Source organism: Dendrobium catenatum, unplaced genomic scaffold (assembly GCF_001605985.2).
Source record: "Dendrobium catenatum unplaced genomic scaffold, ASM160598v2 original_scaffold_112000, whole genome shotgun sequence".
Taxonomy (NCBI): Eukaryota; Viridiplantae; Streptophyta; class Magnoliopsida; order Asparagales; family Orchidaceae; genus Dendrobium; species Dendrobium catenatum.
In genome coordinates, this window is record NW_021430435.1 from 8,805 (window position 1) to 36,618 (window position 27,814).

Below are 27,814 nucleotides of genomic sequence, written 5' to 3' on the forward strand. Positions count from 1 at the left end.
TTTTAACATAATTATGTAGGTTGTAGCTTAAAAAAATGAGTTATGATCATTTGTACTACGCAATACTGAACTTGTTGATTTTTTTATGCTTGATGATGAGTCAACTCCATAATTGCATTTAGAAGGCTTGGAGGAGGGAATTTATAAAGAGGATGCAATTCTTATAGACATGGAACAAAATATAGCATCCATTGGATCAACCCCAAGTAAGATTGTACATTAACTTATATCATTCGATTGTAATAAATATAGATTTATTATTTCACATTAATGATTTGCATATGAAAATAACTTAGTTCATATAGGTAATGGAGGTGAAAATATTTCCAGAGAGGATGCTAAACCATTTGGGGTGGAAGATTTCAACAAATGAGGATTTGTAGATATGTCATTTGATCACACAAATTTAGGGGATGATTATTAGATGCACTAGTAGTGTTTCGATATTGAGGTTTTTTTTTTTTAATGTTAATTGATATAAACAATTGAATGAGAACTATTATTTTTTTTTATCTTTGTGATATGGATTTGTGATTTTATTGTCTTAAAATTTTTTATAATATAAGAGCAATTTGATTATTATGCTTCAATTTATGTTACTTGTGTTACACAACATTTATTGAGAATCATTTCCTTTGCTTATTTCATTTTTAACAATTTCACATGCTAGAAAAAGAGAAGTGAATATTTCATGAAAAATTTATATATTAACTTGTGAAGAATATATCAGTTACTTAATACTTCGTTTATTATGTTTAATTAGTAGTAACATTTATTATGTGATTGCATCAATATAGATAAATTATAATATATTTAAGTAAAAATACTATTTATTGTATCATCTAGTTCAACCCTAATTTGACCCTTGTTGAACCATCAAATCTGAACATCTTCTCCCTTTTAATGGTACAAGAAGTATGTACCATGCGCTCTACTAGGGTTTCTCCCCCCCGCGGCGATTTGGGTTTTCCGCTTGTGGTCGCACCTTCCACCACCTCCTCTTCGGGCAGGGAAGTGATCTTGTGCCTTCATTATTCCTTTTTTGTGTTTTTGCGTCTATTTTTTTCGATGGCCGGTTCGAAGTTGCTCAATGCCGGTTTTCTTGCGGGTAATTCTTCTTCTAAGTCTTTTAAAGATGCTCTCTCGGGTAACGCTTCTTCCTTCCTTGATTTGAAGAGTTCTTCTCATCATGTGATGCCTTGTGGATTTCTAAGGCTGAGGTGCTTTCTCTAGCCGCTACGTTTGAGTTCGTGTTTGTTGGAAAGTTTCCATCCCACCGGCCATCCCTTGATGCTATTAGGATTTTTTTTCAATCTTAAACTCAATGACGATTTTTCTGTTACTGTGCTCAATGCAAAGAATGTCTTGATTAAACAAGAGAACAATTTGGATTATTGTCATATTTTTGCGCATCGTTCCTGTTTTATTAACAATTGCTATATGCGATTGATCAAGTGATCGCCTTCGTTTGATGTGGATGTTGAATTTCCTATTGTCCATGTTTGGGTGTCTTTCCCGAATTTGCGTCCCCATCTATTCTCTCCTAGAATCTACCGTACGGTTTGGCCTCGACTGAACTGCATGGTGTGGTCATTGAACAGTTTGCTTCTTCCGTCTCCCATATTCATGTTTATCAGCTGGTGGGTGTTCCATGAATCATGATGTTGTTTCCTCCTTAATGGCTTGGAGGGCAATGTCAATTTAGTTAATATCCCTATTTCAGTAATGTCTAAAGCGAAAATGAAAGAGCATGTGTCTAAGTCTATGAAAAACTCTATTTTGGTTCATAATGACTGGTTTATTTTAGAAGATTATTCTTCTCCTTCTAGTGGAGAAGAATATGAGTATTAATAAATTGAGAAGGACTGTTCTGCTATGCGTGGTGCCCTTAATGTGAATGACAATATGAAAAAAAAAGGCAGGAAGAAATAGGTGTTCTATTTTGGCTCTGCGATTAAGTTGGTGCATTTTGTTGGTTTGTTGGATGATGATGAGGAGGCCCATACTGCCCATTGTTGGCTGAGCTGGCTGGCAACCTGGGTGTTTTGGCTTTGATTTTGCGATTGTTTTCTGTCACCTACGAATGATATGTGTTTGACTTCTAGGCTGGTGATGAAGGCCTCCTTAGGCTGGTGATGGGGGCCTCCTTTCCTGAGTCTCCTTTCGTTGTTTTTCCCTATTTGTTTGATTTTTTTGGGATTTTATTGTTCTGTATTTTGGGCTGTTGGTCATTTGCTGTTGTACCTCTCTTTTTATTTATCAATGAATGAATCTTTTTTGTTAAAAAAAATCGTGAACATCTTCTTCTTCTTCCGGTTATTTATCCGGCCCAATTTTCACAACTTTGATAAAATATATTAAAATAATACTTAAGTAAATAAATAAATAATTTATTTTATAAATAAATAATAAAATAATTAATTATTTAAATAATAAATAAATAATTATTAATATAATTAGTAATAAAGTACTTAATAAGATAAATTTACATAAGTAATTAGATAACTAGAAAAGTAGTAATTAGATCATTTTAGTATTTAACACTCACCGTATTTACTAAATCTGGATTACTAATCCTGTTTGTTACCAAAGCGCTAAACGAAAACAAACAATTTACTTTACCAACCCCAATCTTCTCATGCGGGAGAGATCATTCGGACCACGCTCGGCTTGCTTTTTTCCTTCCATCGATTACCTCCTCTTTCATCATCACCACCGCCACCATCACCACCACCACCACTGCCATCATCATTCATGTACCTTCATCCCCCCTTCTCCGGAATGATGAATTCTTCCTTCTCAAGAAACGCACCCCCAATCATGTCATCTCTAGTTCTGCTACTCAGCCTCTTTATCTCCTCCTTCCTCCCCGCCCCCTCTCCTTCACCACCCACCCGAAATACTATTAACCCTAATGGCATTCTTCCCCATCCTCTTTTTCTTCTCACTCCTCCCCTTCACATCCTCCGAACCCCTACCAGGCTTCCTCAGCCTCTCCTGCGGCGGTTCCACCCCTTTCACCGATTCCTTCAACCTCTCCTGGGTACCCGACTCTCCCTACATCAACCTCGGACGCGCTGTCCCCTCGCTTCCGCTCCGCTTCTTCGCCGAACCCTACTCTGCCCGCAATTGCTACCGCCTCGCTGTCGGAAACCTCTCTCTCGCTCTCATTAGGACCTCCTTCACTTACAACAACTACGACGGTAAGAGGAGCCCACCTGCCTTCGCCGTCTCACTCGGTTCCGCCATGTCTGCAGTCGTCAACCTCTCCCACTCTGATCCCTGGGTGGAGGAGTTTGTGTGGAACGTCGTCGGTGAGACGCTTGCCTTCTGCTTGATACCCATTCCCGGTGCAGGATTCCCGGTTATCTCCTCGCTCGAGGTGCGGCCGCTTCCGGCTGGAGCTTACGGGGCCGGCTCTGAGGAGCTTAGGGATAGTTTACTGAGGAAGAGATATAGAATCAACTGTGGTTATCAAGATAAAGGTCCTCTCAGGTAATGAATTTTGCGATTCTCCAACTTTGAGGATTCTCATACTTAGCTTTTTCGCTGCTGATGCGTGATACTATTGAGTTTTACGAAGCAGGTATCCATTTGATTACTATGATCGGATCTGGGATGAGGACCAGAAGTTCCACCCTTCCCGTTTATCTGGTGCGTTCTATATGCCTCTTGCACTTAAAATTTCATGGCTCAAAGAGAATCCTCCACTTGCCGTTCTTCAGACCGCGAGGGTTCTGGCTAGAAGGAATATTCTGAGCTACCGATTTCCCCTTGAGAACCTTGGAAACTATTATGTGGTTATCTACTTTGCTGGTGTATTGCCTGTGTCTTCCATATTTGATGTTCTGGTTAATGGCAATGTTGTGAAGTTGGATTACCATGTGAGGCATGCGGAGGTGAGTTCTATAGTTTATTTGGCAAAGGCCGTCGACAAGGTCAAGGTTTCGTTTAGGAACGTCAGTTTTTATCCACAAGTGAATGGCTTTGAAATATATGAAGTGGTTAAAATCCCTCCCGAATGCTCCGCAACTACAGGCACTTAATTTATTCTTTGTTATTTGTGGTTGAACAACTTGCAGTGGATGGATTCTGATTCATTTTTGGTTTTGCTGTGGAGCAGTTTCTGCGCTTCAGGTTATACAACAGTCAACTGGATTTGACCTAGGATGGGAAGATGACCCGTGCTCTCCCACTACTTGGAGTCATATTGGTTGCAATGGAAATCTGGTGACTTCACTGTAAGTAACTGTGTTATTGAGATTTGGGATTTAGGATGCATTTATTTTGTATCGTGGTCTATTTAGTTTAGTTTAGGGGTGCACATTAGTCGAGTTGAGCTCGAGCCAGGAGGTGGTCGAGTCGAGCTCAAAATCCGAGCTCGAGCTCGACTCGTCTTCATGTCGAGCGGCTCGCCGAGCTCCGCTGTCGAGCTCGTAGTCGCGTCCGTTGTCGAGCTCCGCCGCCGTCGTCCCAAGCTCGTAGTCTCGTCCGACGTCATCATCCTGAGCTCGTCCATTGTAGTCGCGTCCGTCGTCGTCGTCCTGAGCTCGTCTGCCATCGAGTGCGTAACCGTCGAGTGCTAGTCCGTCGTAGTCGTGCCCGTCGTTATTGTCCTTAGCAAGTCCGCCGTCATCATCCTGAGCTCATCTGTTGTCGTCGTCCTGAATTTGGATTTTTCGCTCACGCTTGGATTTGCCGCCTGCAAGCTTCGTCGTCGAGTGCTCGTTCGTCGTAGTCACGCCCGCCGTCGTTGTCCTGAGCTCATCCGCTGTCGTCGTCCTGAATTTTGATTTCCCGCTCGTGTTTTGGATTTCCCGCTCGCGTTTTGGATTTGCTGCCCGCAAGCTTCGCCGTCGAGTCGAGCAACGACCTATTTGAGCTCGAGCTTGATAAGCCATCGAGCTCGATAAGCTCGACTCATTGAGCCTATTACCGAGTCGAGTCCGAGCTAGCTCGCGAGTCGGCTCGACTCATTTACACCACAAGTTTAGATGTCACGACCAACCCTTCAGGCTGACAAAAAGATGATAATAATCCGATTGGATGAGTGTGAGTTGATAACTTTTGAGTTAATCCAATAGTATTAATCTTCCCGCAACGAAGTATCCACTGAAAATATGATCCTAGCTTCTAAAACTCAATCACATCCAACTATTTATCCACCAAAATATGAGTGAAACAGCTATATAAAAACTAATATTAAAGAGGCGCTGCTATGAAAGTAATTAATTTATAACTTTAGTTACCTTACCAAAATGCTTGAAATGTAAATTTAAAATCTCTCCACTAGAATGTACAATTAGTAACTAGAAATTATCAAAATTAATAGGTGTGAATTTATGAGAAACAAACTCAATAATTGACACCCGTACAAGTATAAGAAGTTATAATATAATATTATTTCTTATTATCATAGCCATTATATCAAAACAATTTGAATTTGTATGATTAATATTATCGTATATGGAAGCAATCATAGCCATTGCCATTATATTAAAACAATTTGAATTTGTATTATAAATATTATCATATATGGAAGCAGTTCATTGGTTATTACCATTCAAGAAAATGTGTGTAAAATGAAGATCGCTGCATTCAAATGTTAAATCATTAATGTGCATGCATACAATAATTATATATATAAAAAATAACTTATCATATATTTATTATTATGTCTTTTATACATAGTTATTTGTGATATCTTGGATAAAAGGAAGGTTTTTGCCCACCTAGTGGAGTCAAATAGCCCATAAAAGAGTCACCCCTCTATCCATTTGTTGACCCAAATAAAAAGCTATAGGAACAAGGTGTTACTACCAACATTCACATTCATAAAGCATGGAAGTATATCTTATATAAATATTATGCTACGTGCAAGATGTAATTACAAAAAATTCTAAATTAATATGATTAAAGACTGTTACTTTTTGAAATAGTCTATTATTTGTATGAAAAAGATTTATTTCATACGAATCAAGCAAATGAACATGTGCATCTCATAAACTTATGCAATGAGTAATATGATAAATCTAGCTAAACATCAAATCATGTCAACATGAATACATGAAATATTATGAATAAATAAAATATATTCTACAATATTCATTAACAAACAAATAAGCCTATAACTAGTGCCAAGGAAAATATCCTTAACAAAGAAGGCTATTTTTATCGCTTAGCAAGTAATGAGTTAATTACTTGATACAATCCACATGTAGTTCGAGATAGTGATTACGACTATGATCTATCTCACTCAAACATATGGTGCTTCATAATGCCCATATTTAATATAGTTCTTCATCAAACATATATTCATTAAAATGCAGCAGCAACAACAACGACCACAAAAGATAAAAAATAAGAATATTTGTTATAAAAATTGATGTAGATGTAAAAATTTTTGATAATTAGAAAAGATGTAAAGAAGCTTGTAAGGAGTCTAAGAAAGAAATATGTGTTGCAAATGTTTTAGCTTTTAATGATTTATATAATAGATTAGATACTAAGGAGGGCGATAAATATATGCATAAGTTAGCCAAAAAAAGAGATAGGCGTAGTAAAGATTTAATTCAAGTGAAGTGTATTAATGATGAAGATCAAAAAGTGCTTTTATTAGAAGAAGATCGTCAACAAAGGTGGATGATATTTTTTGCTAAACTTTTCAATGAAGATTGTGAGAATGCGATTGACTTTAGTGTCCTTAGCACCATATATGAAAATAATTTTTTTATTTTTATCGATGTATTAGTAAAATTGAATATATGAAGTGTAATTTTAGTAATAATAAATCTAGTGGGGGATTGCGATTTTGGGCGATTAAGTCATTAATAAGAGTACACATTATAGATATATTGGATTTATTGTTCAGAGTGATGGTGAAATAAATGGGGATATTTTTAATAGAATTCAAGTTGAATGGTTGAAGTGGAGGAATGCATCGGGATTGTTGTGTGTTAGAAAAGTTCCCCTCAAACTTAAGGGAAAATTCTATAAGATGGTGGTGAGACCTGTAATGCTTTATGTTGCAGAAAGTTGACCATTAAAAGAGAATCATAATATTAAGTAAAGTGTTGCAGAGATGAGGATGCTCAGGTGATGAGTGAATTTACTCTTAGAGACATGATACAAAATGAGTATATACATGAAAATGTTGGAGTAGCTCCAATAGAAGATAAGATCAGAGAGAGTTGCCTTAGATGGTTTGGTCACATAAAATGGCGGCCTTCCGATGACCCGGTTAGGAAAGTTGATGTATTAGATTTGACTTATGTTAAGAAAGGTAGAGGTAGACCTAAAAAGACTTGGTTAGAAAATATTAGAAATTACCTTTCCTTGTTAGATTTAATTGAGAATTTGACTCTTAGTAGGGCAATGGGGAAAAATGATCATGTAGCCGACCCTACATAATTGGATAAAGGCTTGATATTGTTGTTATTGAAATGCAAAAAAAAATAAAATTAAATAAAGCTATGAGGACACAAACAAAGTTATACAACAATCTCAATATTAAAATATTTCTTGAATCAAATATTTTGATACAATTGATTCACCTTTCTAAATTAACTCAATATATATATATCTATTAGTTAATATTAATACAACAATTTCAATATTAAAATATTTCTTGAATAATATATTTTCATACAACTAATTCACCTTTAACTCAATATATATCTATTTGTTAATATTGATATAAAGCCTTGAATAAGAACTAAGTATGACCCAAACTAAAAGTTAAGAATAATGCTCCTTTGTCTTATATTAGATTTTAATTTTAGTATTCTAGAACCAATTAGTCTTATCCTCATCATTTTATGAGACCATCCAATTTAAAATAACTAAGATTAATTTAATCTATAGGAGGCGGAACACAGAGAACCGGCCCAGCCGGTCATCCACTATAGGAGGCGGAACAAAGCCGCCTCCTTTGGCTGTTCCGCCAATGCTGATGGGGCCCGCCCCATCTAATGATTTTTGAAAATTGAATAGAGGAGGAGGGGCTTGGGTTTAGGAGGGAAATTGTATTAGGAAAGTTTGGGTATTAAAGTGCATGAGGGAATTAGGGATGTTTTATGTTTTGATTGATTGAAATTAGGGTTTCTTGGAGGCTTGGGCTCTAGACAATCTTGTCTAGAGATTTGGGAGAGACGATCCTCCTCTCGAATTGAGGATCTCTTGTATATTGCTATTTTATTCATTGTCTAGTGGAATCCAAGTGTGTTTTGAGTTTTCTTCTACAATTTTTCTTTAAATTCTCCACTGTTTTGGCTGTTTAACTACTGTGGACAGCAGTTTTCTTGTTGTGGTACTTTATTTTGGTTAGGTTTGCTTTTGAATACAAGTATTTCCTATCAAATTGGTATCAGAGCATCGTTTTTGGGATCGTTGGCGGCTGAAATCCTGAAATTTCAGTGGGATTTTCATTTCCGGAAAAAGATCTTTGTGATTTTTGGGAAGAACGATGGCCGGGAAGAAGGTAAAAGTCTTGGAAGGTGAAATCAGACAACTGAAATCTGATTTGGAGGGAAGATTTTTCAATTTTCAAAATCAAATTACCTCCAACAATAAAAGGTTGGAGGGGAAGTTCACCGTGATGGAAGAAATGATGAAAAAATTACTTGAAATGAAGACCAATCCAGCGACATCGGAAGTACGAGAGACCACCGACGGCCATGGCATGAGAGGAAATCCGAACCCGTTACGGGGGAGGAGGAATTCGGAAGTGGAGATCCTGGAGGAGGAGAATGACATGCCCCCTCTAAAACCGCTTTCTAGAGAAGAGATGAGTAGGGGATACGACCAATGGGAGGCTGATTTTGTCGGAAGGAGGGAAGAATTCAATCGCCGAGGTGCTGAATTTGAAAGAATCCAGCGTCGAGGTGCTGATTTTGAAGGGGGAAGGGAAGAATTTCATTGCCGAGGTGCTGAATTTGAAAGAATTCAGCGTTGAGGGGTTGTTTTTGAAGGAAGAAGGGAAGAACGTCACCGTCTAGGTGCTGAATTTGAAGGAATTCAGCGTCGAAGTGATGATTTTGAAGGGAGAAGAGGAAAGTATGAAGAGGGATTCGAGTATAATCGTCAGAGGGATGATCGGGACACATGGGGAACTCTTCCCCTTCAAGGAATGGGAGGTTATGGAGGATACCGGGGAAACGGAGGAGACCCTCGGGTGAGGAAGTTGAAGATGCCCGTCTTTGAGGGTGAAGACGGCCATGGCTGGATCTACAAGGTGGAGCGTTACTTTGCTGTCAATGGGTTGACAGAAGAGGAGAAGCTGACGGCGGTGGGATTGTGCTTGGAAGGAAAAACTTTGGCATGGTACCAATGACGTGACAGGAGGGAGCCTATCCGGAGATGGAGAGAATTCAAAGATTGCTTATTAGAGCGTTTCTGAGCCGATGGGGGAGGAGACTTCTATGAGCAATTTTTTGCCTTGACTCAGGAAGGGACTGTGGAGGATTACCGGGATAAATTTGAGTACCTAGCTAGCAGATTGCATCATATCTCAGAGTCAGTCCTAGAAGGGAACTTCATGAAGGGGCTAAAACCTAAGATACGGGCATCAGTTAGGGTGCTGGAGCCGAGGGACCTAGGCAAGGCTATGAAGATGGCGCAGTTGGTGGATGATCAAAAGAAATCAGAAAGGGGAACTAGAGGGAACTATTCGAAGCGTGGGGGGGGGGGGGGGGGTCATACAGGATGACCACCAGTTTTTTACCATCAAGAGGGGCAGCGCCAGGGAATATGAAGGAAGCTCCAAAGGAGAAAGCTGGGGGAGGAAATGGGGGACATTTCAAAAAGCTGATAGAAAAAGAAATGCAAGATAAGAGGATAAGAGGGTTGTGCTTCATATGTGATGAGAAATACATGCCGGGGCATAGTTGCAAGGACTGAACTCTTCAGGTTCTCCTTGTCTGCGAAGATGAGGAGGGAGGTGGGAGCAGATCTGGAGAGGAGGAGGAGAACCTGCATCTGGATGTGGTAGAAGTCTCTCTTAACTTCGTAGTGGGATTCCCTCCGAGTCACACTATGAAGGTGAAAGGAGAGATAGCTGATCGTGAAGTTGTGGTGTTGATCGATAGTGGGGCAACCCACAATTTTATTTCCACCCAGATGTTGGAGCTGTTGGGGTTGGAGTTAGTAGATACAGGAGTCTATGGGGTGATGATGGGCACGAGAAAGGTAGAAATTGGAAGAGGAGTCTGTAGAGGGGTGGTGCTGAAGATCCAAGGTATCCCAGTGAAGGAAGACTTCCTTTCCCTAGAATTGGGGAGTACGGATGTCATCCTAGGGATAAAGTGGTTGCAGACGTTGGGGGAAACCAATATCAATTGGGGTACTCTAAGGATGGAGTTGGTGAAGGGAGGAAGGAAGAGGGTGATTCAAGGTGACGCGGGGTTGACTAAGGCAGGGGTTTCTCTCAAATCACTAATCAAGACAATTCAGGAAGGGGAAGGCTATTTGGTGGAAATACACAGATTGGAGGGAGTGAGTTTGGAGGAAGGGGGAGACATACCTTTTTCTGTGCAGCCTTTGATCTAGAAATTTTATAAGGTTTTTCAACCTCCTCTAGGGTTGCCACCACCCAGGGAGCTGGAGCATGCCATCACATTGAAGGAGGGAGTGTCACCTGTCAACGTGCGACCTTATCATTACCCTCAGTTTCAAAAGGACGAAATAGAAAAGTTGATCAGAGAAATGCTGGAAGCAGAGATCATCAGGCCCAGTACCAGCCCGTTCTCTAGTCCTGTTCTATTTGTGAAGAAAAAAGATGGCAGCTGGCAGTTCTGTGTAGACTACCGTGCACTCAATAAGGAAACTTAACTGTACCTGATAAGTTTCCTATACCAGTGATTAACGAGCTGTTAGATGAATTGAGTGGAACAGTGATCTTCAACAATATCGACTTGAAATCAGGGTATCATCAGATTCGAATGAAGAAAGAAGATGTGCCCAAGACTGCTTTTAGAACTCATGAGTTCTTAGTGTTGCCCTTTGGTCTCACCAATGCTCCCGCTACGTTCCAGGCTCTCATGAATAAGATCTTCAAACAATATCTCGGGCGATTTGTTTTGGTATTCTTCGATGACATCCTAGTGTATAGCAGAACAGAGGAGGAGCATTAGGGGCATTTAAGGAAGGTGTTAGAGGTTCTCCAGGAGCACCAGTTGCGGGCTAACTTGAAGAAGTGCTGCTTCGCATAAGTCAGTGTGGAGTACGTGGGGCACATAATATCCAAGGAAGGGGTAGCAGCAGATCAGTCCAAGATTGAAGCTATGTTAAAGTGGCCACTGCCTAAAAATCTGAAGGAGTTGAGGGGATTCCTAGGGCTTACAGGATACTACAGAAGATTTGTGAAGGGATACAGCGCTATAGCATGGCCACTCACGGAGCAGTTGAAGAAAGATGGGTTCCTATGGGGGGAGGCAGCCACGACAGCATTCGAGAAGTTGAAGAAAGCTATGACCACAGTTCCGGTCTTAGCTTTGCCGGATTTTACGTAGGTCTTCATAGTTGAGATAGATGCATCGGGGTATGGATTAGGAGCGGTGTTGATGCAGAATCACAGGCCCATTGCCTATTTCAGTCAGGTGTTGATTGCAAGAGCCCGGCTGAAGTCCATCTATGAGAAGGAATTAATGGCAATCGTTTTGGCCATCCAAAAGTGGCGCCCCTACCTACTCGGGAGACATTTCATCGTCAAGACCGACCAACAGAGCCTAAAATATTTGCTGGAGCAACGCATGGTGATAGAGGAGCATCATAGGTGGCTATCCAAACTGCTGGGCTATGACTTTGAGATTCAATACAGGCCAGGGGTAGAAAATAAGGCCGCAGATGCCTTGCCCATGATTTTCCTTTAAATTTAAATGTTTGAATTTATTTGACTAACATTTCACTATTATATAAGTAAAAGTATTATAATTTTTTTCAATTTTTGTTATATATTTATAAATAATTGTGTCATTATTATAACATTTAAATATAATAAATATTTATTACGTCATCCGGTTCGACCCCGATTCGACCTCGGTCGAACCATCAAACCTCTAACCCCTCCTTCTTCCGGTTCATTGACCGGTTCGGTTTTAAAAGCCTTGGTATTAGTCCCAATGATGCTGGACTGGGAAGCCATCAGGGAGGAGAGTGTCAGGGATGAAGAACTAGGCAAGATCAGGGCATACTTACTAAAGGAAGAGGGCAGCCATCCAGGGTATTCATTGGAGGGGGAGAGATTGATGTACCAAAGGAGGTTTGTGTTGCCCAAAACATCAATTCACATTCCACATTTGCTCCAGGAGTTCCATGGGAGTACAGTGGGAGGTCATTCAGGAGTGCTAAAGACCTACAGGAGACTGGCGACAGAGCTGTACTGTAAAGGTATGCATAAGGATGTGGAAGAGATGGTATCCAGGTGCGAGGTTTGCCAAAGGAATAAGTATCTAGCTATGTCACCAGGGGGGCTACTACAGCCATTGGCTTTATCAGGTTGAGTCTGGGAGGAGATCTCTATGGATTTAATAGATGGTTTTAAATGCCCCGTTCAGAGGGATTCACGGTGATTTTGGTGGTGTTGGATATGTTGAGCAAGTATGTATATTTCATTCCTCTCCAACACCCCTACACAACAGTGACAGTGGCATCAGCTTTCATTAGGGAGGTGGTCAGGTTACATGGAGTATCCGAGGCGATCGTATCAGACAGAGACAAGGTATTCTTAAGCCACTTTTGGAGAGAGTTGTTCAGATTGCAGGGGACAGTTCTGAAGAGGAGTACAGCTTACCACCCACAGACGGATGACCAAACGGAAGTAGTCAACAGGAGCTTGGAGACGTACCTAAGATGCTTTGTATCAGAGACACCCAAGCTATGGGCTAAGTGGCTATTATGGGCAGAGTATTGGTACAACACATCTTTTCATTCCGCTTCACAGATGACCCCATTCAAGGTGTTGTACGGACGAGATCCTCCACACTTGGTGCACTTTGGGAGTAGCAGCACTCCCATGTCTTCAGTAGAGGAATACTTGGAGGAGAGGGATCGAGTGCTAGAGGAGTTAAAGAGGCATTTATTGAGAGCTCATCAAATTATGAAGAAACAAGCGGATGGGCATAGGAAGGACATCTAGTTCGAAGTGGGGGAGGAGGTGTTTTTGAAACTCCGACCATATAGGCAGAAGAAAGTTGCCAATAGGAGGAATGAAAAGCTGGCTCCAAGGTACTATGGGCATTATGAAGTGCTGGAGAAGATTGGGGCAGTGGCATATCGACTGAAATTACCACCATTGGCGATGATACACCCGGTTTTTCATGTATCACAGTTGAGGAGGGCCATTGGTGACTACACTGCCAACCCCGAACTACCTGCGACATTCACTGAGGATTTAGAGGTGGTTCTGGAACCCTTAGAGTTGATGGGAGTCCGTCAGAAAGAAGATGGAACTAAGGAAGTATTGATCCAGTGGAAGAACCTACATGACTACGAGGCCACGTGGGAGCCATATGAGAGGACGAAATAACAGTTCCCAGATTTTCACATTGAGGACAAGGTGATTCTTTGGGAGAGCGGTATTGTTACGCCGGCTCACAGAGAACCGGCCCAGCCGGTCATCCACTATAGGAGGCGAAACAAAGCCGCCTCCTTTGGCTGCTCTGCCAATGCTGATGGGGCCCGCCCCATCTAATGATTTTTGAAAATTGAATAGAGGGGGAGGGGCTTGAGTTTAGGAAGGAAACTGTATTAGGAAGGTTTGGGTATTAAAGCGCATGAGGGAATTAGGGATGTTTTATGTTTTGATTGATTGAAATAAGGGTTTCTTGGAGGATTTGGCTCTAGACAATCTTGTTTAGAGATTTTGGAGAGACGATCCTCCTCTCGAATTGAGGATCTCTTGTATCTTGCTATTTTATTCATCGTATAGTGGAATCTAAGTGTGTTTTGAGTTTTTTCCTACAGTTTTCCTCTAAATTCTCCACTGTTTTGGCTGTTTAACTACTGTGGACAACAGTTTTCTTGTTGTGGTACTTTATTTTGGTTAGATTTGCTTGTGAATACAAGTATTTCCTATCATCCATCACAGATTCACAATTAATCTACTTTAACATGAAGTTAAATTTAAACATGTCAACATAACCATAACTATAAACCTCCAAATTTAGTCATGGATTAGATTCCACCTAAATTATCCAAATCAGATAAAATTGTCCAATAACACACTTTAAATGATATTTTTATTCAAATAAACTGTATAGTTCATCAGTAAATTAAAATAGATAAACTTATACAATACTTTCATTCAATCAACCCTTGGGATTCTTATGATGGATGATTAAAAAATTCTCCATAAAAATATTTGATGCACAATGCTCATCTCAAACTATCTCACAATTAAAATAAAGGAATTTCTTCTTCAAAAACTAGGGTTATATGCCATTAAGGAGATGAAGCTTAGTTAGGGCTTCCTTTAGAGAATCAATTATAGTATCAGATAAAAGAGATTAGGTTAGGCTCAATGGCTAATCTTTCTTGAACAATTGAAAGGAAGAATATGATATTTGGATCTTTTATCAAGGTCATTGCCCTCTACTCTTGGTTGATTCTCTCGAACTTGTGGATCCCAATAGTGGTCGATTCTCTCAAAGTCGTTCCTTGTGGATCGCAACAACAGCTTTGTGGATCCCAATAGCAGCATCTTCTTCATCGTGGTGTAGAATTGTAAATGCTGTCCCCTCTACCTAAATCTCTCTCCCTCTCTCTCTCTCTCTCTCGCTCTTGATCTCACTATCATTTCTGTCTAGCTTGCTTGCTTGGTCTTTGACTTTTTGCGCCTCTCCCTTGTTTACTATGTCTCTCTCTCTCTCTCTCTCTCTCTTGTTATCAAATTGATATATATTAAGACTTGTGACTGCCTTATGAGTAGTGGTGGGAGCAATATGTCGGTCCAATTTGGTTGAAACAATCTGGTTCAAGAAGTTATATATATATATCCTGTTGTTATTGATGTATTCAGGGAGCTGTCTGACGTGGATTTGCGGATTATCAGTCCAACATTTGGAGATCTGCTCAACCTTAAAAAACTGTATGCCCTTTTACAATATTTAATGATATGAATTTGGTTGTTCAGATAATTTTGTTGGCTAATTGATTTGTTTCCAGAGATTTACACAATACATCACTTGCTGGGGAGATCATGAACTTGGGCAGTCTACAAGAACTCGAAGTATTGTAAGCTCATTTTCTTAAATCTTTGAGTCAGTCTTCCAGCCCTTTTTTTTTATTACTACATTTTATATTTCATTGCTGCTACATGTTTTTGGTATTCTGATATCCATGTATATTGAAAACAAATTGCAGGAATCTTAGCTTCAATATGTTAACTTCATTTGGATCTGAATTTGGCACCATGGTCAGCCTTAAAATTTTGTATGTTCCCATTTTCATTTTTTTTATAAGCTCTTGAGATGAAACTGTCTATTCTGCAGGACAAAACTAAATAGTTTACGGATCACATTGTTTTTCCTGTCTCACTGTCACAGAATTTTCAAAATGAACAAACTACAAGTGAATCATTTAAACAAATTTGATGTGCTTTTTTATACTAGTAGCGTGCACAAAGTGCATGTTGCAAGGATTTTAAAAAACAATATCATTATAAAATCTTAAATTTTATGAGTATTATAATACAATTATTTTTAAAATTTTATTAATATTGAATAAGCTATCTATTCACATAAATTATATTAAACTATAAGGCAAAATGTACCCATCATATGGATGAAAAACAACATAGAAATTAATGATATATATTAGGCTTAGATTTGTCCATTTATTCGATAAAATCCACCTTCCCTCTAATGTCAATATAATGAATGGAGATAATGTAATCATGTCATAGAAGAAGCAAACAAAGGGTATATTTAATCTCATCAAAATTTTCAATGATGAGCAATAAAGTGAAATATCTAGGAAGGGCCGAAGGAACGGAACAGAGCAGTCTGGACTGCTTGACGATCAATCTTCAGTAGAGATGAATGCCGCTTTCTCCTCTTTGCTTCCTTTTTATATCCCCTCACGAAGATCTGGGAACAGTAATAATAATGAAGGCCGACCAGGATTCTGATACCATGTTGAATTTAGAAATTTGGAGAAGAAAAATGCTTACCTTAATTGCACAAATCTATCCCTTTTTACATATACAAAATTTCTAATAAATAAATAAATTAATTAAAGAATCATTCATAAGTGCCCTAATATAATCCTTCCTAATTCAGCCACCTAATTATGGAAAGGGATCAGCGTGATCTAGGTGAGCCTCCCACAGATCCTCATCATAGATATGGGATCAACTGCTAAGGGATGGCTGAAATTTAACAATATTAACAAAATTTGGAGTGATGTGTTACTCCTTTGTCTTTATCCTGCAATATCAGCACTTTAATAATTTTTTAATATAATTAACTTGGATTTTTCATAAAGCTACATGTCTGATTTTTTTTTTTTTTCAAATTATTTCTGAATATTTTGTGGTTTTACCTTATGAATTTCTCTGGGTTCCAACTGCATGTCACGAAAGTAAATTATCTGGTAACTATCTGATGCTGTTAGAAGCTTAGCAATAAGCTCTATATGACACATACTTGGCCCGTGCAATTGTGATTTAAATTGTATAATGAAAGTCATCTTTTCATTTTTATGAGTATGATATACTCTGTCTAAATCTGTCTTTTCTCCTAATTTGTATCGTCTTTGGTAAAGTTTGTTTCTTTATTTCTTTTTTTCCTTCCTGCATTGAGCAAATCTGTTTTACATTTAGTAATGAATCAGAATCACATTTTTCTATAGATCCTCCATTGGCAAGTTAAGGCTGTGGACATCGAATTATCTTATCTCTTAACCTTGCTTTGGAGGGATCTTATGACTTTGGACATGCCCATCTTTTTCAAACTAAATTGGCCCATTTCTTTTTGACTTTGCATAGGGACTTGCAAAACAATAGTATAGAAGGGTCAATTCCTGAAAGTTTGGGAACTTTGAAGGACCTCCACTTTTTGTAAGTGAACCAAGTCCATTTAAAATGTAATACAGCCGACTCTGGTTTGTCAACTGAAGTAGCTGTATGGTTACTGTCAGGAATTTGGAAAATAATAAACTTCATGGTGTTTTACCACAATCTCTAAATAAGAAAAGTCTGGAAATCAGGTATGTTAACTATGGTCATTTGTTTCAGTTGAAAAATGTCATTTTATGTATTTACTTTTTTTTTTCTTTCCTTCAGAACTTCAGGAAATTTGTGCCTAGCGTTCTCTGTCTCATCATGCGATGGACTTAAAAATCATACTTCAATTGAAACTCCGCAGTTTACAGTCATAAGTATGAAGAGGCCTTCTGGTCGCACCCACAAAACTATCATAATTGGTGTTGTTGGATGTTTCTGTTGTGCCCTTTTGCTTATCACAATTGTTTTATTCATTTTCTGGAAGAAGAGGGGGAGAAGGAATGGATTGTTATCAAAATCATGTAAGTGTATATCTGGAATTTTAAAATCTAGTGCAGCTCGAAATCTGATTGCAGGTCTCCATTAATTAAAGGGATGACGAGGGAGATAAAGAACTGGTGTACAGCCAACATTTTCACTTACAAAGAAATTAAGGCCGCAACAAACAATTTTAAGGATATAATAGGAACTGGGGGATTTGGATCCGTATACCTTGGAAAGCTTTCTGATGGGAAACTAGTGGCTGTTAAAGTACGGCTTGATAAAACACAACTTGGAGCAGATTCATTCATCAATGAGGTATGTTTTCTACCCACGCCTCGGATTTTATCAATATTTTAACTGCATTTTGACATTAATGAAGTTGTGATGAAGAATCATTTCACATCATTTTGATTTTCTTTTGTATTGACCAAGGGGTGTAATAGATGCGTGGTTTGTTTTGCAATGTTTCTAAGTCAACTTCATTCTAAATTAATTTTGAATTTGATTTTACATCGGCTGCTTAGGTTCCTGGTGTAAGAAGCACACCTCTTATGGTGGATTTCACAAGCAAAATAATTAATTTGCATATCTTAGGCTTTGTTTGGATGATAGGAATTTGAGTAAAAGGAAATGAAAAAAGAGAGTCGAAAACTTAAATCTATGGTTTTGGATTAATAATCAGCCAAAAAAGTGTTGGGATTTCATTTCCTTTACTTTCCTTCAATTTGTACAAAGTCTTAGGGTGGTTTTTATTCCTCAAAAACACCAGATAAGGTTAAGAAACCTCTAGTTTTTCAATCTTTAAACACTAAGATGCATTTCAAGTACTTCTTGCACAGTTCGGTGTAATCTTGACCTGATTGGACAGAGCATTTTCTTTGCTTAATTGGTTGGCCTATCTTACTGTGCTCTTTTTTTTTTTTCAGTGTAAAAATTTATTTTACATGTTTAGGTCAGATTATCTTGTGTGATGGGGGCAGTGCAATTTAGTGATAGGGTGGGGATATCTTGGTCATTAACATTGTTATCATAGAAAAAAAGTAGATTGGAAATGCTGTCCTTAGGACATGCTAGATTAAGAGACATTCTATTACAATTTTATTTCCTCTTAATTGAGTATATTTGTTTATTTCTTTTTTTCTTCTTTTTGTACAGTCTTGTATGCCTATATATAGGTAGAGACTTACATTTTGTTAATAATATCGAACAGTCATCTATTCCAACATGATATCAGACCATGTTATCATTTCCCCCCTCCCCCTTTCCCTCTCTCTCTAGTTCACGTTTTTCTCCCGATCAACCCCATCGATTGCTTGCTCACTACACCCCATCTGCTCACTAGCGATGGATTGTCCTCACATGCAGCCCACTGCACTTGCCTACAATGTCAATTGCACTCTTGTTTCTTCGCAACACTCACTCGTTGCTCTCGCTCGCCACACTAGCTTCGCTCGTCAATTGCTCTATGGCCTAGCTTGCATTGGATGCTTGGTTGCTTGCCGCTTTCGTTGTGCCTGCTCACTTGTTGCGTTCGCAATGTTCTCCCTAGCATGAATATGAAGTCTTAATAACCTCATGGCTCACTCAATTTTTATGATCTATGTTGCGACTTGGATTCTCCCTTTTTTTTCTCAATTAATGTCATAGCCTCTCACTTTTAGCTCTAGGAGTCAAAACCCCTTACCATCGGTACCATCATCAAATTTATTGTTACATATTATCTGTTGTAAACTTGTAATTGAGGGCCTTTTGCTTCCCATGAAAAATTCCATTATCTGGATGCCTTTCTTCTAGAGCATCGTCAAGTTTTTCAAAATGGTAGCCGACCATGCTCTTCTTGCATGTTTGCTAAATAGTCACGAACTTCTCATTTTTGGTAACTATCAGGTTTCAGGACTATGTCAAAAAGACGTGAGTTTTTTTTTTTTTTTTGATCCACTTTTTTAGTGAAACAATATCTCCCATATTTACACTAGTCTTAAAATTGTTTCTTTAGTGAAATAATTTGTAGATCCATGAATATTATAGCACACTACAAGGAAAGTGGGATGAGTAACTTTAGTACTCTTCATTTACTACTAATCCAAATAGGGGTGTCAGATCTAATCTGAAACTAACTCGAAAAATATGAGTTCAAGTTTGATCAATTTTGGGTCAAATATGAACCCGACTCTCTAAGTCGAATTGACACACCAAAATCTCCAGCCTCCTTTATTTTTTGCATGGCGTGCAATCTCTGTTGATTTACAACTCCATTTAATATTTTTGATTATCCTCCCCTATGTTGTTTGTGCCATAGAACTCTCCACTCTACATCCTTTTACTTTCAATAATCAACTTTAGTTGTTGGTTCTACTGTTGGTCAGTGGAAGGTTTGTGATGCCCTGGACCTCAATCCATATTTCAAACTTACCTCAGGAATTTCTAGGAGCGATGTGGGGGGTTATTCAGGCGTGCAGAAGACATACAGAAGGTTAGCCACAGAGTTGTACTAGAAGGGGATGCATAGAGATGTAGAGGAGATGGTGGCCAGGTGTGAGGTTTGTTAGAGGAACAAATACATTGCTATGTCACCAGAAGGACTACTACAGCCGTTGGCTTTACCTTTATAGATGGTCCGCCCTGTTCGGAAGGTTTCACTGTGATTATGATGGTGGTGGACAGATTGAGAAAGTATGCTTATTTCATTCCCTTCCGACATCCATACACCGCGGTGACAATGGCTTCAGCTTTCATCAGAGAGGTGGTCAGATTGCATTGAATAGTAGATGCGATAGTAACAGATAATGACTATGTTCCTCAGCCATTTTGGAGAAAGTTGTTCAGATTACAGGGGATAGCTCTGAAGAGGAGCATCACCTACCACGCACAGACAGATGACCAAACAGAAGTGGTCAACAGGAGCGTGGAGACCTACCTGAGATGCTTTGTGTCGGAGACACCCAAGCTATGGTCCAAGTGGCTATCATGGGCCGAGTACTGGTACAACACCTCTTCTCATTCCGCTTCTCAGATGACCCCATTCAAGGTGTTGTACGAAAGGGATCCTCCTCACTTGGTGCACTTTGGGAGTAGCAGTACTCCAGTTTCTTCAATGGAGTACATAGGGGAGAGGGATAGAGTGTTAGAGGAGTTGAAGAGACATCTACTGAGAGCTCAACAGATTATGAATTTTGCACACTTTTCATTGTATTCATACCATACATTGTGTGGCTTCTAGGGAGAGTCCTAGCATTAACACAATATATGAAGATATTTATGTCATGGTTATTCGATAAATTTTACACTAACTGTTAACTACCTAATACAACCCTCCATTTTTCTCATTCAGGATTTGAGTTTAGATTATCACTAACTGAATTTTTTCCTATTGAATAGTTACACATTAATTGTTTTTGTCAAAAATAAAAATCATATATTTCTTACTCTTTCAAATTTGTACAGAAAAGAGGAAATATTAAGTCACTTATATTAGGGGTGTCAATATTAGACACGTCACGAAAACCCGTCTCGAACCCGACACAAAAATTTCAGGTTCGGGTCAACCCGAACCCGAACCGAGTCGGGTTCGGGTTTACCCGAAATCAACCCGTTTTGATCCAGTAAGGCATGCCATCACGTCAGGCCTTCTGGTCAGCCGTCCATGTCAATGAGTCGGGTCTGCGTCTAGTCGCCAGGCCAGCAGGCCTTCACGTGAGTCCGCGTCAAGTCGCCAGCCTGGCCCAGGCGCCCATCCAGGCCATCTGCGCCACTTCCCCGGCGAGGAGCTCACTTCTGTTGCCCGGCAGACCGCAAATTGCAGTGGAATCCGAGCTCGCGTCCGCTACCGGCCCGCCGTTGCCATCACCGACGCTGCATCGCCTCGCCATCCCGCTTCCAACACTCCAAACCTTTTGGCTCTGGCAGTCCGGCAGACCACAAACCGAATTCCCACAAACCGCGTCTAACCCTCTGGCAGATCGCAAACCGTGTTAGGTCGGGTTGACTTGAACCCGATGCGGGTCCGGTTCGGGACCTAAAAATCGACCCGTTTTTACAAACTGGTCGGGTTTGGGTTGACCCGAATAGTGCCGGATCAGTTCCGGGTTCGAGCTGAACCCGACCCGTGACCCAAAATTGACACCCCTAACTTATACTTCTCCTTTCGTCGTAAATCCACTCACAAACTCATTTTTCTTCTTCCTCTTGCCGAGCATAGATCCTTCAACAATTCTCAACAGTAAACAAACCTGATATATATGGTCAATAAATCATTAATTGATACTTAAGATATATATTGCTATTTAGGTATGTATTGATTAATTAAAATATTTATTTTAAGAAGGTTATATATCAATAAAGAATTATGATAAAAGTCGAATTTAATAGAATCCATTTAACTAATCAGTATCACAATGTTCTACCAGGAAGTTATAACTCTTACAATACTCTGGATTACAATCTTAGTGGTGATTTTAGTGAACATTTTTTTATTCGACTCGATAACACATCTCAATATATGGTAACAAAGCACAACACAACAGACAGCAATATTGCCAAACAGCACCATAGTTTCCTAGTTACCTTGAGCAATTTTTTTATTATGGTTCTACAGGTTCATGTTTTATCGCGAATTCGACATCAAAATCTTGTGTCCTTGGAAGGATTTTGCTACGAATCTAAGCAGCAGATTCTTGTGTATGAGTACCTTCCAAGTGGATCTTTGGCTGATAATCTCTATGGTATGCTCTTAGATCATGCATTTTTGTGTTACAGTGCAAGAAATAAATATTTACCCGTAGGATTTCTATGGATTATTTTTCAGGTTCAAACAGTAAAAATGCAACACTCAATTGGGCCCGTAGATTGAAGATTGCCATAGATGCGGCCAAAGGTACTATCTTTACCTAACTTCTAGCTAATTGTCCACATTGTTAAATTCAATACGTATGACTGCATGTTATAAGTGACGAGATGAACTTTAGATCCATGCTATGAAATTATTTCAGGTATACATTAAATGGTTTCAACCATTATAATAAGCAATTTTTATGTGGCGAAACAGCAACATGTGTTAATGAAGCTATGCCAAAAATTAGATTAAAGTTGCAAAGTTTTATGTACCACTTGTAATATTGGAAGAATGTTATATTGAAAGATGTGTTTTATTATCCTTATAATTGAGGTTATTATTCTCTATTATTTATGTCCTTTGACCCATCATATTCGGTTAATAATACACACAAATTCCTCTTATTTATTATTCTCTCGAGAGGTAAAAGGTAACATCCTGGTCATCCAATTCACTTATTGATCATTTATTCACTCGTTTCATGCCTTTGATTTATCTGTCAGCAATATTTTTTCCTAGGACATAAAAGTAATCATTGTAAATTTTTTTTATAGAAACAGACTATAAATATTGAAATGGATGCTCTTCTCAGTTGTCATATCTGGGATTTAGTTGTTCATCCTCTTGTGGGTAAACCAATTGTTTATTGGTGGGTCTTCATTGTCAAATTTCATCCTGATTGATCAATTATTTGCTGAGAAGTACAATTGGTTGCCTAAAGAGTTCATCTAGCTCCATGGATAGAATATTTTGACACATCCTCTCCAGCTGCATGACTAAATTTTGTTAGAATTTTCTTGCCTGTGGCCATCAATCAAGGTTGAACTTTGCTTCAAATAGATATAAACAAGGCCTTATATTTCTCTGACTTGCAAGATGATATGGAGGAAGCTCCCAATTATTTTTATATAGAAAATGTTTATCTACTCAAGAATATTATTTATTGCCTTGAATAGTCATTGAGATTAGTTTGATAATTTGTGCAAAGTCTTGGTTGAGATTTGTCTCAAAACAATACTATTGATCACTCTATCTTTATTAAGTTTGTTTATGCTGGCTCCATCATATTAGTTGTTTATGATGACAAAATCTTACTCACTGGAAGTGATCATCATACATCTTAAGGTGAAGCTCCACTTGCAAATTAGTTTGCCTATAATAAAATTGTGGGTATCCCTTACCCAAATGAAGTATGTTACTAATCTTCTCGAAGAATTGTGTTTTATTGGTTGTATGCCCATTGATACGTTTATGGAGATTAAGACACATTTGATGATGAAAAGCCTCTTGATGATTTATCTTAATATCAAATATTTGTTGGTAAGCTGATTTAAATGATTGTCACCAGGCATGAAATCTCATGTGTCATTGTAATGCTTATCCAACACATGCAAAATTCACAAAAGAAGTATTGAGAAGCTGTTATGGATCTTCTGATGTATCTTAAGGTCTCCACAAAAAGGATTGCTATATGCTAAATCTGAGCATATGAATATTGAAACATTATTTGCTGAAGATAGGAAGCCAATATTAGGATATTACGTTTTTATTGGTGAAAAACTAATCACTTGGATAAATAAGAAATAGATTGTTGTAGCTAGATCGAGTGTTGAAGCTAAATACAAAGCTATTGTTCATGCTGCATGTGAAATGTTGGGGTTAAAACTCTTTTACTAGAGTTTGATTTTTGTATTCTCTTTGATTATAAAGTGACAATTAAACCCCATCTACATTGACAACAATCTTATTTTTCATGGGGTGAATTAGACATTGAAATAGATTATTATTTTCCAAAAAAATTGTTGTTCATCACATCTCATATTCAGGGCAAATGGGGGATATCTTTACCAAATCTCTAGGATACCTTTTTCTTGTTTATATGGCAAGCTAAATGTAATAAATATTCATGCTCTAACTTGAGGGTGAATGTATACATATGTAATAATATTGACTTATTAGGTACCTAATATTGAAAAGAGATTATATTAATAAGATATGTTTTAATATTTTTTTAATAGGGAGCATTATTCCCTTTTATTTGTTTTCTTATTGTATTATCTTGTATGACTCTTTATAGGTTCAATATATTTAGTCATGACACAAGAATAAACAAAAACCCTCTTTATTCTCATCAACCTTTTTTTTTTTACTTTAGTTATAGAAATTGATCTTTTTTAGCTGACATTAGCAATTTTAATATTAAGAGAAAAAACCTTGACATGTACAAAGTTTATGATTTACATCTGAGTTGAATTCATGATTCTTGTCCTTCTTGATGCTTTGGAATTTGGAATGTAGAAGAGCATTGACAAACAGGTTGTATAAAGCTAAATTGATTTGTAAATTATGTATAATTAACAACATACCCAATGTTGTGAACTTTTTGAACAAAATATGTATTTGCTATAAACTCAATAGCAAAATTTATTATTTTTTGTATGCTCAGAGATTTTTTCTTTTTCCTAGATAATATATTTGATTGAATATAATTTATTTTATTCTGGGGTATAACTTCCTCATAAGAATAAGCTCTTATGATTAGTTATATCTAAGGATATTTATCCGTTTAGAATTTTTTTTTATTAAAATAGTGATTTACATTTGTTTATCAAGACATTGTTTAACATTTTATATGATTTTTAAGAAATTAATTTTAAAGATTTTTCTTTACAATTTCAAGGATAATTGGAATTTGGATCAACATAGAATTAAATTTTGAATGAAAGTGAAAGAAGAAAATAATGAATGCTTAATTTTGAGAAATTCAGAGATACCAAATACTGTTCTATGTTAAATTTACATTTTGAAAATAAATTTATGTTAAAATTGATCCATTTATTTTCATAAATTAGGGCATCTATTCCAACAACACAAGTTCAAAGAAATGCTCAGGATCTAACCTATTTTATCGATTAAAGTTAGGGCTTCTATTCCAGCAACATAAGATTAAAATTGAATTGTCCGATCGTTTATCCATGAAAGTTTTCCAAGACAATTGATTTTATGAGCTTCTTTTCTTCCACATCTAACTTATTTTAAAGGATTGGAGCATTTACACAATGGAAGCAATCCACGGATCATTCACCGAGATATAAAGTGTAGCAACATTCTTTTAGATCTGGATATGAATGCAAAGGTTGCTGACTTTGGCCTATCAAGGCAAATTCCTCAACCTGAAATAACTCATATAACCACTGCCATCAAGGGAACCGCGGGATATCTTGACCCTGAGTAAGAATCCAATTTCATTTTGCTTCTTTTTGTCTTAAATTTTAAAACCTCTGCTATAATAATCTTATGCTCGGCTCATAAACCTTTGTTAAAGTTTTCTCGCTCTTACTTTTTTAATGTAGGTATTATGCCACTCAACAGCTAACTGAGAAAAGTGATGTCTACAGCTTTGGAGTTGTATTATTGGAGTTGATTTGTGGACGTGAACCCTTGAGTCATGCTGGTGCTCCTGATACTTACAATTTGGTGCTATGGGTACTCCCTACTTTGAGCTTTTCTATATTAGAAGATTCATTATATTGAAATTTATATTAGCCCTTCTAGAATCCTCTAAACTTCACCTTCACAGACTTGGTGGATCATCCTCTTCACCCATAATTGGATTTTTGTGTTGGTGATGTAAGTTTGCTTTTTAATAATTCATCAACATAATTAAAAGTTCTTATGAGTGAATTTTGGTTTCAAGTAGAGAAGAGAAATAAAAAAAGACATTAAAAGAAAAAAAGGAAAGTCGATCAAAATCTCTGCTTTTACCAAGCTTTCGTAGTGTTGTATCAAATTATGCAAATCTTGGCAAGAGAAATTTGTTACAAATCTCCTTGTCTTTTCCTTTGTTTCTTTTATTCTTTACTTGAAACTAAGATTTGTGTGCAACATCCTTTTTCTATGTTGGCCGAGACAATCATGTAATAGAGCAAGTCAATGGCATAACAGGCCATTTCAGAAGGGTGAAGGAAGAGTGGTTGGCCAAGCTTTTCTTGGTGGGTTTAGTGCGTGATTAGAGAAGGAGATTGAGGGGAAAAAATATATTCAATAAAGAAGCAAAAGCATGAGAAAAAATAACGATCAAAAGGTTACTTTGCATGAAGCAAATCACATACTAAGATGACTAGCACAATGATGAGACCTTTGCCTTTAAACATTCTTGCAATCTACCTGCATTGTGTTCTTCAACCTCCATGGGAGCAGTTGATGAGAATAAAGAAGGGGGAGGCATGAGAGAGAAGGGAAGTATAGGCTAGGTTTTTAGTGTAGTGGAGCTGTTAGGTAGTATGATATATTGCCATGAACATCAACTGTGGAGGGAAATTTGCTATCAAATTGGTAAGAATAAAAAATGCACTGCAAAGAAGTAGAGTTCGAAGCTAGCTTTTCAAGGCCACCAAGAGCATCCAAACCAAGAGCATCCAAGTCAATGTTGAAATGAAAGCGCATTTGTGTATACCTCGTGCTTCAAAGAATCTTCTTATTGACTGACATTGTAGCTCTTTAAACACCTCGATTGTTGTTTGGTTGCCACCGTTTTTTGTGTACCTCGTGCTTCAAAGAATCTTCTTATTGACTGACATTTTGGATGTTGCATGTTGGACCCAACAGGTTTCTAATATGAACATTTATTCCGAAGCCTGCATTATTTGAAAACGCAGGGAATATCCATGTCAACCTTTCCGTGCAGCTTATTTCTAAAGCCTTTTGTCCAAATTTGGTAATCTAACAAGAACTGAAAAACATATTAAGATTGTCAAAATCTTATTTGTTGAATCATCCGTGTATCAATTGCTCCATAAGCTGAGCATCTTGGAATCATTTTAACTGATCTAACTAGGCTTGTTTTTAGTTTTCCCCATATAATTTTGTTCACTTGTTCAATATCTCCTTTTTTTAACATGATTATAGCATCTGCTTATTGCTATTGATGTGCAGGCAAAGCCTTATCTGCAAGCAGGCGCATTGGAGATTGTTGATGAAAACTTGAAGGGTGGTTTTGACGTGGAAAGCATGAAAAAGGTGGCTTCAATTGCCGTAAAATGTGTGGAGAGAGAAGCGGCACACAGACCAACAATGTCTGAGGTTCTAATTGAGTTGAAAGAGGCCTACAGTATTCAGCTCACCTTCCTTTCAGCTGGAGGACTCTACTGAACTCTTCTTGGATCTTGCAGCGCTTTTAGTTTAACGAGACTTCGACTTCGTTTGGAATGGCTTTCTTACTGCTTCTTAAATTAGCATTCTAATATAAAAATTTTAATTTTTGTACTAAAAAATTGCTTTTAGGAGCATTAAGAAAATCGTCTCAAACGAAGCCTTCATCATTGAAAGGTTTTACATGCTTGACGGTGGAAAACAATATTAAAAATATTGTAAAATTAGGGTTTGCAATCTCTTTACCTTTCTTTTCCATTACCTTGTGGAGGTACTCTTTTTCATCCTATAACTTCAAATTTTTGACATTCCTCTCAGTTATTCATTCGGGGCAAGTAGGTTTCAAAAAA

At 37.9% G+C, this 27,814-nt stretch overlaps 1 protein-coding gene across 1 annotated transcript; it reads left to right on the forward strand.

Moving 5' to 3' along the window:
• The first annotated feature begins 2,608 nt into the window (after window positions 1–2,608).
• On the forward strand, window positions 2,609–27,814 carry LOC110099114 (probable LRR receptor-like serine/threonine-protein kinase At5g48740). Its single transcript, XM_020826170.2, has 15 exons — window positions 2,609–3,495; window positions 3,587–4,038; window positions 4,124–4,241; window positions 15,014–15,082; window positions 15,160–15,228; window positions 15,358–15,426; window positions 16,982–17,053; window positions 17,134–17,202; window positions 17,279–17,520; window positions 17,592–17,797; window positions 22,077–22,203; window positions 22,287–22,355; window positions 25,355–25,544; window positions 25,667–25,799; window positions 27,249–27,814. The coding sequence occupies exons 1-15, from the start codon at window positions 2,915–2,917 to the stop codon at window positions 27,462–27,464; spliced, it is 2,682 nt and encodes an 893-aa protein (XP_020681829.1). The 5' UTR covers window positions 2,609–2,914; the 3' UTR covers window positions 27,465–27,814.